The 12,858-nt window shown below is 42.5% G+C and overlaps 1 protein-coding gene across 1 annotated transcript in view; it reads left to right on the top strand.

Moving 5' to 3' along the window:
• Window positions 1–12,858, top strand: part of RBBP4 (RB binding protein 4, chromatin remodeling factor) — a 39,633-nt gene that overhangs the window by 16,219 nt on the left and 10,556 nt on the right. Inside the window, exons 5-7 of the mRNA XM_077295998.1 lie at window positions 171–286; window positions 503–663; window positions 4,072–4,198. Of these exons, the coding sequence (XP_077152113.1) occupies window positions 171–286; window positions 503–663; window positions 4,072–4,198 (404 nt within the window). The remainder of the gene's footprint in view (window positions 1–170; window positions 287–502; window positions 664–4,071; window positions 4,199–12,858) is intronic.

The following is a 12,858-nucleotide window of genomic DNA, read 5'->3' as shown; positions in this document are numbered from 1 at the left end:
TACAGTTTTTGCAGAGGTTCCTATGGTCATTAATGCTAAAATGAAGCCTTGAAGGGGTTACATTTATTGCTATATAATTATCCAGTAACTCTATTCTGTACTTTAATATCCTTCTTGCTCGTTTACCTTTTTCTGTTGTATTATATAGTCCTTATATATTTATTGTATAGATCCTTCAGGTGAATGTAACCCTGATCTCCGGCTTCGTGGTCACCAGAAGGAAGGATATGGATTGTCCTGGAATCCTAACCTTAGTGGAAACCTTCTCAGTGCATCTGATGACCATGTGAGTTCTAGATCTAACATGGTTTTTGGGTTGTTAGAATCCTAATGTTATTTACAGAGCCCACTATTGGAAGGTACTAACTAGCAGTGCAGGTTATGTCTCCCATTTCCCAATCTCTGCCTTTTATTGGATTTAATTTTATAGCTACTTTGAATAAGATATTTCAGAATTTGAGGCAATTAATATATATATATATTTTTTTTTATTAACTTACAGACAATTTGTTTGTGGGATATCAGTGCAGTACCCAAAGAGGGCAAGGTGGTTGATGCCAAGACCATTTTTACAGGACATACTGCAGTGGTGGAAGATGTTTCGTGGCACTTACTACATGAATCCCTATTTGGATCTGTAGCTGATGACCAGAAACTCATGATGTACGTACGTGTTGTTCTCCTCTGGTAAACCGTGTTATGTGAAGTGAATTAGTATGATTGCCAGTTTGGAAGAAAATGCATACTTTACACACTGTCTAATTTCTTCCCTGTGCTTTGTTCTCCACTATCAACTAATCAGATGTGTCCCAGTGTTTGCTCCCCTTCAAAACAAAATTGGCAGCTGCATTCTTTTTTTTGGTTTATGTACTGTACTTTTCGACTTGGATATTTCTGAGGATTTTGGAGTGATAAAAATCAGGTCTTAAAGAAGTTGTCCACTACTTGAAAAACCTTCTCGTACCCCTCGCTTGGCCCAAATAAAATAGTTATTCTCACCTCCTGGGTTAACGCCGTTCCCGTCGGCACACATGCTCCCGTGCTGTTGTGACATGTGGCGCTGGCGTCGCTGTCCCCGCCTCCTGTTGAATTGAGCATGAAGCGGATGTGAGAGGGCAGCAGCAGCCCGGACTTGTTCTTCATGCTTGATTTTTGTCTGAAGGTGGAGATGGTGACACTGGTGCTGATTGGGCAATAACCGTGCTAGAGCCCTGGGGCTGTGAGTTCGGACACCGCTGTAACGGTGACAGCACGAGAGGTGAGTATAGGATTTTTTGCTTTATCGGGGCCAAACATTTAGATCAAGAAGGAGCACATCTTCGTCAATTAAAGGGGTTGTCCTCTACTTGGACAACCCTTTTAATTGAGGACGCTCTCTTCTCTTAACTGCTTTAGAACCATATAATGTAAAGATTCCTCCTTCTCTCAGGGGAAGTATGCGTTGGGCTCTTGAATGGCGTCCACCCTGTACCCGGCAGATGCTGACTGTTAAATAACTGGCATATTCCTGTAACAGCAGTGGCTGTATTAACCATTTAAACGGTCAGATGCACTGCCACCCATCAGCCCAACACGACTGCTGGCTGCTAATAGGGTAATATTGCAGCTGGAGCCTGCTGAAATCTCCATGGTGGCAATGTTGATTACCCTACGAGCTGCAGTTTAGCTATATTTTGCAATATAGTATTAAGCGATCAAGTGATCGCAGGTTCATTACCCTAAGGCAGCATTACCCTAAGGCAGCAATGTCCAACTCGTACACAGAGGGCCAACATTGCAAACTTGGACCAAGTCCCATCCTTGATATTTATTTACAAAAAATGTCTACAATTGTGGAAGTTTTGTTTTTTTTTTCTCATCCAATATAACTATGGACCTTTTCATTTGGAAGCAAACTTAACCCCTTAATGCTCAATTACGAATATATCCGACATCAAACATCTCCCCGTGTTTGGTGCGAGCTCCGGCGATGAGCCCACACCTTTTCCAGCCCATGACAGCTGATCTGTCATGTGCCCCTAACAGCTGCGGGTGGAATCGTGATGGTCATTGCCCGTCGGTGCTCATATCAAGTGAGCATTTCTGCTAAATAGAGCAGGGGTGCAGCCCTGCTCTATGTAGCACAAGCACGGCGCAGCTTCTAGACTCCCATGGAGGCTATTGAAGCAAGTAAAAAAAATAAATAAATAATAAATTCGAATCACACACACACCCCCCCCGTCGCCCCATTCAAAATAAAACAAAAAAAGTTAAAAATGCACACATTTGGTATCGCCGCGTTCAAAATTGCCTGATAAATCAATATATAGAAAGAATTAATCTGATTTGTAAACACTGTAGCGGAAAAAAATCAGAACCCCACAATTTATTTATTTTTTTTTGTCTCTGCAACATTGCAATAAAATGCAATAACGGGCGATGAAAAGATATCTACTCCAAAATGGTATCAATAAAAATGACAGACATGCAAAAAATAAGCAGCCACCTAGCCCCAGATCATGAAATATAGAGGTGCTACAGGTCTTGGAAAATGGCGACTTTTTTTTTTTATATAAACAAACTTTGGATTTTTGCACCACTTAAATATAGAAGAACCTAGATATGTTTGGTATCTTCAAACACATAATGACCTGGAGCATCATAATAGCAGGTCAGTTGTAGCATTTAATGAACATGGTGTGTGTAAAAAAAAAAAAAAAAAAAAAAAAAAAAAAATCCAAAAAACAATTGTGGAATTGCACTTTTTTTTGCAATTTCACCGCACTTTGAACATTTTTCCCATTTTCCAGTACAAGATATGGTAAAATCAACAACTCATCCCGCGAAAATCAAGCCCTCACATGGCCATATTGACAGAAAAATAACAAAATGATGACTCTGAGAAGAAAGGGAGCAAAAAATGGAAAAAAAACCCAAAACCCTGAAATACCCCTGATCCCTAAGGGTTTAAAGGGGTTGTCCCTCAAACAAAATACATTTTAAACACTATATCTTGCCCATATAGAGTGATGCCAACAAGTGACCCCCCCCCCCAAACACACTACGGTACCCCACAGTTAATTCCTCCAAATGCACGGTATGATGACGCTACTGTATCCTCTCTCAAACCCTTCGGCAAAGTGTGGTGAACCCTATAAAACAAGCCCTTGCACAGCTCTACCAACAGAAAAATAGTTACAGGTCTCAAATATAATAACAGCCATACAAGTTTGGTATTGCAATAATTGTGCTAGCCTGAAGAAGCATTTTAGCAGGATGTTTCTATTGCACTGTAAACACAGTAAACAAATCTCATAAAAACAGCAGTATTTATTTTTTTTTTTCACCATTTCACTGCACTTGGATTTTTTTTTTCTATCAGTACATTATAAAGTAAAGTGGTGTAATTCTAATCTTCCAACTTGTCCCCTAAAAAAGAAGCCTTCATAAGGCTAAGCGGATGCCAAAATTAGGAAAGTAATGGCTCCTGGAACAATAGTAGAAAAGTAAACTGCGAACTAACCCCTTCTTGACTGAGCAAATATATTTAAATTATATGCATCGCTATATCGGAATATGAAAAACCCTAAAACTATGGACAATTATGCTAAAGGGGGAATTTCAACGTATTTTACTTGCTCTGAAAGTTGCACTAAGTTTTGGGCTGCAGTATTAGCTCTCTAATCTGTAGTGTGTAAAATGCTTTCTCAAACTTGCCATATACATGGCTGCCTTGGGGGGTTCTCTGGATCCAGTATTCTGCTGCCTCTTTTACCACTTTAATGCTAACCTACTTACTACTTGTCCTTGCTGCTGTAGTCCCTGTGTGATCATCTCTCCTGACACTGTGCCTGTGTGTGATCTCTAAACCTCCTCTTTCCACCTTAGTCTGTCTGTGTAGGAGTGGAACCTACACGTCTTCTGTGTTTTGGACCTACTTCTGATTTTGGCTTACAAATACTGATGCAAAATACTGCCATATAAAAGTAGCCTTGCTTTTTCCTGGTAGGTCACATAATGGAATTTGAAACCGTTTAATTTGTTTTATAGTTGTTTATCCATTACCCACTTTTTTCTTTCTCTCTGTTTTAGATGGGACACACGATCAAACAATACCTCCAAACCTAGCCATTCTGTAGATGCTCACACAGCTGAGGTCAATTGCCTCTCATTCAACCCCTACAGTGAGTTCATCTTAGCTACTGGGTCTGCAGACAAGGTAATATTTTCTTGTTTGATGCACACTATCCTTCTTTCCTACAGCAATACTTGATACAGATTGTACTGATTTGAATACTACACAGGAAAATAAACCGTGTGACCACAGTTTTAGGATGTTAATCTTCTCAGTTCCACACCTCTTACACTTTTCGACTGATTACAATGAGCTTTAAATTGATCCATATGAGCAATGTCGATTCTGATCATATGAATTGTTTGCAAATTTTCTGCAATTTTTTTGTATTCTCACGCTAATTTCGCCCAGCTCCGGCAAGATAGGTGGAATTGGGACGGGTGGTGACACCACTCATTAAATTCATGACGAGTGGCGGCGTTCACTACACCACAATTCTTACTCCAGCAGGGACTGAAGTAGGAATTATGGCGAGGCACACACAGGTGTATGAAGCTCATCCAACACTTATTGAAGTTGACTGACTCCAGCACTGCTCCTCAAGACCTTTGTGAATAACACAGTTCTTGATATTAGAATCCCAGTAAATTCAATAGAATGTATAGAGGACAAGGTTGTAACTGGAAACCCCCTTTAAGCAAGTTGTTTCGGCTTTCTACGTTAAACATTCCACAAGCAGTTTTACCCACAAATGTTTACACAATTCTTTTACATCTCCGCATTCAAGGGATCACAAGTTTACATGCCCCAAGTTGACACTGCCTTCTTAGAAGGAATTCTTTCCACCTGGGAGTAGCGTAATGTAGAGCTAGAAACATGGATTCCTGTTATATCGCACATCAGAGGAGAGAGAGATGGGATCTTCTCTCCCCCCCCCCCCCCCCCCCCCCCCCCCCGTGAAGTCCCTCGGCCGACGTCTTCTGGAAGAAAACGGTGGGCGCATTCTTTTTTTTTTTTTTTTTTTTAAATTCGTTTATTAATTACAGCATGAACCATACATACATTTGCTTATATTCATTATTATCCATTAGATACATAGAATTACCACACATAGTCATGTCTGGAATGTTGTAAAAGTTACAAGCAATGCATGTCAATCATTTGTTTACATTCTGTTCAAACTTTAACTACACTAACTTCTAACAGAACCTCTAAAGCTAACATGCTGCCGCTTAAAGGAGAATTCTAGATAAATTCTACTCTGAGTAGATAATGTCCACCATCTTACACCTTTTCCCTATATATTCGTTAAATTATTTAACCTAAACAGTGTGACAGGAGGAATTCCATCTTTCCCATATCTTCTCAAATTTAGCTGGATTACCTCTATTTTGGTACAGCGTCCGCTCATACGGAACAATGGAATTCACCAAGTCCATCCATGCCCTAAGAGTTGGACAAGAACCACCCATCCATCTCAAAGCCAACACCTTTCGTGCCAAAAACAGCGTTTCCCTTAGAAAAATTCCCGTATGATGATCCCAAGTCCCTGCCTCCCATACTCCAAATAAGCACACCAGGGGTTCTAGCGGGACAGGGATCGACACCAATGACGTCAATAATGTCGTTACCTCATTCCAATATTGGAAGACAATAGGACACTCCCATACCATGTGAATAAAATCTGCATTGCTAGAATGGCATCTCAAACAGTCTGATGAGTGTAGGCGACCCATTCTAAAAAGACGAATCGGAGTCAAATAGGATTGGTATATAATATATAGTTGGGTCATCCTATTATTAGCTGATGGGGAGACTTTAGTTGGGGATTCCAGGATTTCATCCCATTCCTCTCCCAGTGTATCAGGCAGAAGCCGTCCCCACTTCCCTTTAATTGAATCTATGGTAGATCCCTCACCCATGGATAACAGATAGGTGTACAAAGAGGAGATAAGTCCCTGGGGACCCTGCGAATTAAGGATACCTATTAACGGTAGATCTGAGATAGCTCGACCCGTGCCCACACTCCGCATATGTGACTGGAAGGCTGACCTTAGTTGCAAGTAACGGAAAAATTGAGATTTTGGTATGTTGTGGGTATTTTGTAACTGTTCGAAGGAAACAAAAATCCCCTGATTATGTAGATCTCTCACTGTAAGGACACTATACGATATCCAGAATTCGGTGGACGGATGGCCCAGTAATACCGAAAAATAACCATTATTCCACAATGGCATCTCAGCTGCTATGTCAGCAAAACCCGTTACCTTTTTAATTTGCCTCCATATTGATCGCGCCAACCGAAGCAGAGGTAATAAATGAGAAACAGTAGTTCTCTCCATCTCCAGAAATCCCAGTGGACAATCAATTTTAGCTGAGTGCAGAATATGGTTTTCAGAGTTAGGAAGAGCCTTCCCAGGCATCCACATATTCAACATTTTAGCCTGACCAGCAAGATAATATAGGTAGTAGTCTGGCAAAGCCATCCCACCCCCTTGTTTGGGTCTTTGCAGGGTGGATAACTTAAGTTTAGGCCTAGTCTTTCCCCATATGAAAGATGTAGTAAGGGAATTTAGGGTTGTGAAAAAAGATTTAGGAATTATGATTGCGCTGTGTTGAAAACAGTAGCTCAGCTTTGGGAGCAAAATCATCTTTATGAGATTAATACGTCCAGCCACAGATAATGGTAGTTTGTCCCAGGTAGCAAATTTGGATTTAACCACATCTAGTAACGGATATATATTAAGATGCAAGTCTAAGTGACTACTCTGGGACATATATATTCCTAGATATTTAAACTTGGAGACAATAGGTAGCAGTGAGAGGGTCTCAAGGCAGGACATTGGAGCATGGGAGAGAGGCATCAGGGCAGACTTTTCCCAATTTATATAAAGGCCAGAAAATTTGCTGAATCTATCATCGTTATTACTTTCGGTAATGTTTCCTCCGTTTGATCCATAAACACCACCATGTCATCAGCATACAAACCGATGACATCCACCCTGTCAGAGATATGTATCCCTTTAATGTCTACAGAAGATCTCATTCATATTGCCAAGGCCTCTATCGCCAAGGCAAATAGAGCTGGGGAGAGAGGGCACCCCTGTCGAGTTCCTCTATGCAAAGAAAACGGTGCAGACATTGAGCCATTCACCACCATTCGTGCCCTAGGTTTTGCATACAATGTACCTATCCCCCTCAAAAATTTATTCCCAAACCCATACTTCCGTAAACATGCAATCAAGAAGGGCCATTCGAGGGAGTCAAAAGCCTTGGCTGCATCCAGCGAAGCCAATGCCCACTTATTGTCTGGTTCCAAAGAACTATATTGTATGACCGACTGTACCCGTCTGATATTGATAGAAGTATTTTTCCCAGGCATAAAACCGGTTTGATCCGGGTGTATGAGGTCTAATATGATCTTATTCAATCTAGTGGCTAGGATTTTAGTGAAAATTTTATAATCTACGTTCACTAGGGAGATTGGTCTATATGATCCACAATCCAGAGGATCCTTCCCCTCCTTCCTGAGTACAACAATATTAGCATCATAAAACGTTTCGGGTACAGATTCCCCCTCCCATATTCCTTTGAGGACTTTCAGCAGTATAGGTGCCAGTTTGTCACGATATTTCCTATAGAACTCAATGGGAAATCCATCAGGTCCCGGGGCTTTTCCAGCTGCCATATCTGTTATAGCATGTTCTACCTCCTCCAGGGTAAATTCAGCCTCCATAAGGGTTTGCTGAGACGGGCTCAGTGAGGGGAATGTTATATCTGATAAATAATTTAAACATTCATCAATACCAGAACCACTGCTAGATTTATATAACGAGGTATAATAGTCATAGAAGCTCCGAAGTATCCCCTCAGTAGAGGACACCAAAGAGCCATCAGACACCCGGATCTGCAATATTGTGTTAGAGGTATTATGTTGGCGTACCAAGAAGGCCAAAAGTGTACTGGCCTGATTTCCCAGTTCAAAATAGGCTTGGCGAGTAAAAAACAATTTGCGCTTTGACTTAACATCTGCATGTTGGGTATATAGTCTCTGGGAAGTAAGCCATTCAATTCTATTACTGCTGGACTGGTTGGCTATATAAGTGGCCTCTGAGTCTTTTAATCTTTGTTCCATCTCCTCATCCTCTTTCGCCGTCACCCTCTTAATATAGGAGATAGTAGAGGACAGACATCCCCTCAAATATGCCTTCAGGGTGTCCCAAAATAAACCAAGATTTTGGAGTTCCGAGTGTGTTAGAATAAAACTATTCAGCTGATCAATCGTCCTATCGCTGGTGTCTATTAATTTTAACCAGAAGGGGTTCAATTTCCAGGACTTACTATTATTATTAGATTGTCCAAATTTAAGTTTAAGAATGATTGGGCTGTGATCTGAGATCCCCCGGCCACCATGGTCAATACTATCCATCCATAATGCCAATCCACTCGATCCAAATATATAGTCTATTCGAGATAGTGACTGTCTAGTAGATGAGTGGCAAGTGTACCCCTTGACCCCCGGATGACTCATTCTCCACAAATCCAACCATCCACTACCATCCATAAACTGTGCCAATTGAGAGGGGGGTTGAGGTAAAGTGTCTCCTGGTGCTACGTCATCTAGTCTCAATCTGTCCATAGATTGATCCATAACTAAGTTAAAGTCTCCCATGCAGATAACATTTGCTTCTGGATATTTTAAGGAGAAGCCTAGAGCCATACGAAGAACCGACATGTTGGCAGGGGGTGGATTATAGATACATAACAATACATACTCTCGTGAGTTGATGAATGCATGCACAAAGACAAAGCGACCCTCGGGATCACGTCTCGCCTCCTTGGCCTCCCATCTGACCTCCTTGTGTATCAGTAGAGAAACCCCTCTGGAATAACTGGTGTGGAAGGCATGTAAGGCCCATTGTACCCATGGTTTTTGCACACATCTAGCCGTATCTCTTGTTAAGTGTGTTTCTATTAGTGCTACAATGTGGGGATGGTACCTTTTAATCTGAGAAAATACCTTAATTTTCTTTCTAGGGGTTTTGATTCCTCGTATATTCCATGTCATACATATAATTTCAGCCCCCATATTTACCTTTAAAGAAAAAGTTAATGCATAACATTATTATTCGGGTGCAATCCATCAGTGTCATACAGGGCGAAGAGTTAGTATCAGTGGCAGTCTTACTTAATAAACAATCAAAACTGGTGCATAAAACCAAAAGAAAAAACAAGAACAAGAAAACTTGAACAGTAGGGGAGAGTATTTCCATTCTCCCGCAGTCAGATTGAAAAGGGGATACCCTCACTGGATACAGTGTCCGGTATTGTTGACTCTTTTCCCGCACCCCTACAGAAAGCTCTAGGTATGTTGCCTTTGATCAAGGAGTCCAGGTTAGGGATTTTTCACATTCGGACCCCCGCGACATCGCATCCATTCAATTGCCTCCGCTGGGTCCGTGAAGAATAAGGAAGAGCCATTGTGTACGACACGGAGCCGGGCTGGATAGAGCATAGAGTAGACGATGTTCTTATCCCTGAGTTGTTTCTTAACATCCATAAATCGTGCCCGCTGCTTTTGAAGTTCCATAGAAAAATCTGGAAAAATTGATATGGTGGCATTATTGAGTTTGATAAGGCCCTTCTGTCGCGCCAAGCGGAGGACGGCATCCCTGTCTCTGCAATTAAGGAGGCGTGCCAGGAGAGGTCGCGGCGGGGCCCCAGGAGGCAAAGGCTTCGTTGGTACCCTATGGGCCCTCTCTACCGAAAATGTTGAGGAGAATTCATCCCCCAATGAAGATTTAAGCCATTCCTCTAAGAACTGTTCAGGCCGTTGACCCTCCGAACGCTCCGGAAGACCTATGATTCGGATATTGTTGCGACGTAGCCTATTTTCCAAATCGTCTGCCTTTTGCTTCCACGCATTTACGGAACCAGTAGCTTTAGCCAGTTTAGCCTCCATTGGAGTGATAGTGTCCTCTATATGGGATACCCTTGTTTCAACCTCAGAAATACGTCCCCTCATAGTTTGCATGTCATGCCGCAGGCGCCCACCTCCGTATGTACATCCTCTATTTTCTCAGTAAGAGATGATCTAGTGAGGGAGATGGCCTGCATCAACTGCTCCGATGCCTGTTTAAGAGTCAATTCTTCCTCCTCCCCCTCCCCAGTACCATCAGAGGGGCGACCCCTGCGTTGAGATGATGTAGGGTTGTTTCTAAGGTTGCGTGTAGTATCATGAGAGTCATCTTTGGCATATTTTTTAAGCTTTTCAGCCGCTGTCGCTCCTCTAGAATGTTGCATGGCGGGTATACGCAAGGGGGGGGATCCCACAGAGCAACCACAAAAGTAATTGTAGATAAACTGTGCTCTAATGTTATGATGTTAAATGGATCGAACTCCGACCCCAGGTCTTATATATATAGTGCTGGACTGCGCTCCAAGACTCCGCAAATATGACAAATAATGAGAATCACCGGGTTGTTGTCTGGGTGATCACTTAGGTCCAATATGATAGGCCAAACGCTCAGTTTATGAATATAGGGGGAACAGCGGTGAAGGGGTTAACTCCCAGTATTATGGTGCCGTTAACGAGGCGGCTGTATGACAGGGGGGGCACAGGGCCCAATGTTTCAGGGCACACATACACCGCACCACCCCTCTAATTATTTTTAAAAGGTTTAATTATCCCCCAAACAGCACCGCAGGTTTGGAAGGCACCGCTCCCTCTGCTGTCAGGGAGCGTGCTATACTAATGGGTACTGCTCCCCGTGTGCACCGCTATCCCCCTCAGGTCTCCCTGTCTCTGCACACCGGACCACGTTCTCACTGCTGCGGTCCTGTCTCCGTCGGCTCCAGCGGAAGAAAAGTCCGGTCCCAGCAGAAAATGATGGCGCCGCGTCCTGCAGTCCAGAACGCGCGCTCCCAAGATGGCCGTCGCTGCACGTGGGTCTTCCTGGTGTCTCTGTCTTCGCAGCTCCCGCTGCTTCAGATTATTGCTGCAGCCGTCCGGAGCGACAGCCCCTGTATGTAGGTATCTCACCGCATCCACCGGTATCGCACACCGCCGCTTCCTCCGAGATAAGGGAGGGATCCAGCTCCGGCAAGGAACAGCACCGCACCCGGTATGCTCTCCTCCCTCCCGTGTGCAGGCACCCCGCTGCTCCCACCAGCGAGGTCGGTCACCGCCGCTTCTAAGGCGGCAGAGGGTCCGGGGCTCCAGACGAAAACAGCGCCACGCTCTGTATCTCCCGGCGTGCGCTCCAGAAATGGCCGCCGTTACACGTGGGGGGCCTCCTGCCCGCCTCAGCGTTCGCCGCTCCTGGCTCCACGAATCTCCGCAGCGGTCTCCCGGGAGGTCCACAGGGCTCTCTAGTGTATGGGGCTCCGGTTTAGCTTAGATTCGTTCAGCCACATTCATTATTTAAGGCAAAGTTAATTCAGGATAGATGGAGCTCTTCTTAGGTGCTTCCTGCTTCTTCTGCTACATAGCCACGCCCCAGGGCGCATTCTTCCTATTGGTTCATTTTGATCACTGATAGACCCCGTCTCACAGTGATCATAATAAAAACAATTGTAAATTGCAGCCCCTTTTATCACCCCCTTAGTTAGGTAAAAATAATAAAATAAATGTTTATTACTATTAGTGTTGGGCTAAAGCTAGGGTTGGGCTTAGAATTGGGGGGCGTTCCACTATTTAGGTACATCAGGGGGTCTCCAAACGTGACATGGCACCGCCATTGATTCCAGCGGCTTCTGCATTCAAAAAGTCAAACGGTGCTCTCCCTTCTGAGCCCTGCCATGCACCCAAATAATGGCTTTTCCTCACATACGGGGTATCTGAGTACTCAGGAGAAATTGCACAACAAATTTTGTGGTCCATTTTCTCATGATACCCTTGTGAAAATTAAAAAAAAAAAAAAAAAAAAAAAATGGTTCCAAAGTAAACTTGTGAAAAAAGTAAAATGTTCATTTTTATTCCTTCCACATTGCTTTAGTTCTCAAGAAGCCCCTAAAGGGTTAATAAACTTCTTGAATGTGGCTTTGTGCACCTTGAGGGGTGCAGTATTTAGAGTAGTGTCACTTTTGGGTATTTTCTCTTTATATTGACCCTCCAAACGCTCTTCAAATGTGATGTGGTCCCTAAAAAAAAAAAAAAAAAAAAAAAAAAAAATGGTTTTGTAAATTTTGTGGGAATAATGATAAATCGCTGGTCATCTTTTAACCCTTATAACTTCCTAACAAAAAAAAATTGTTTCCAAAATTGTGCTGATGTAAAGCTGACATGTGGGAAATGTGATTTATTAACTATTTTGTGTGACACCAGTCTCTGATTTAAGGGTACAAAAATTTAATTTGAAAAGTTTTGTAAATTTCCATTTATATTCATAAATAAGTGCAAGTTATATTGAATAAATTTTACCACTAACATGAAGTACAATATGTCACGAAAAAAGTATCTCCGGATCAGTAGGATATGTTGAAGCGTTCCAGAGCTATAACTTCTTTATAAAGTGACAGAGGTCAGAATTGTAAAAATTGGCTTGGTCATTAAGTACCAAATTGGCTCTCACTAAGGGGTTAATGAAATGGCAATGCCCATTCGATGGATATGCAAATTAAAAGGAATGTCCTTTTAATTGGCTTATCCAGTTGTAATTCAAATGTAGAAAACAAGCTTTAAAAAAAAAAAAACTTGGGGTTGTCTGGGCAAAATGATTCACCAGCTGGCTTGGTATGTTCAAAAATCAACACCAGAAGCTATTCTCATCTTTCAGCACTTTTTAACAGGTCCATCTCTGGTT

This window comes from Ranitomeya variabilis, chromosome 3 (assembly GCF_051348905.1).
Source record: "Ranitomeya variabilis isolate aRanVar5 chromosome 3, aRanVar5.hap1, whole genome shotgun sequence".
NCBI classification, from domain to species: domain Eukaryota; kingdom Metazoa; phylum Chordata; class Amphibia; order Anura; family Dendrobatidae; genus Ranitomeya; species Ranitomeya variabilis.
The sequence above is the reverse complement of the archived record's forward strand: the minus strand, read 5'-3'. Positions and strand labels throughout refer to the sequence as shown.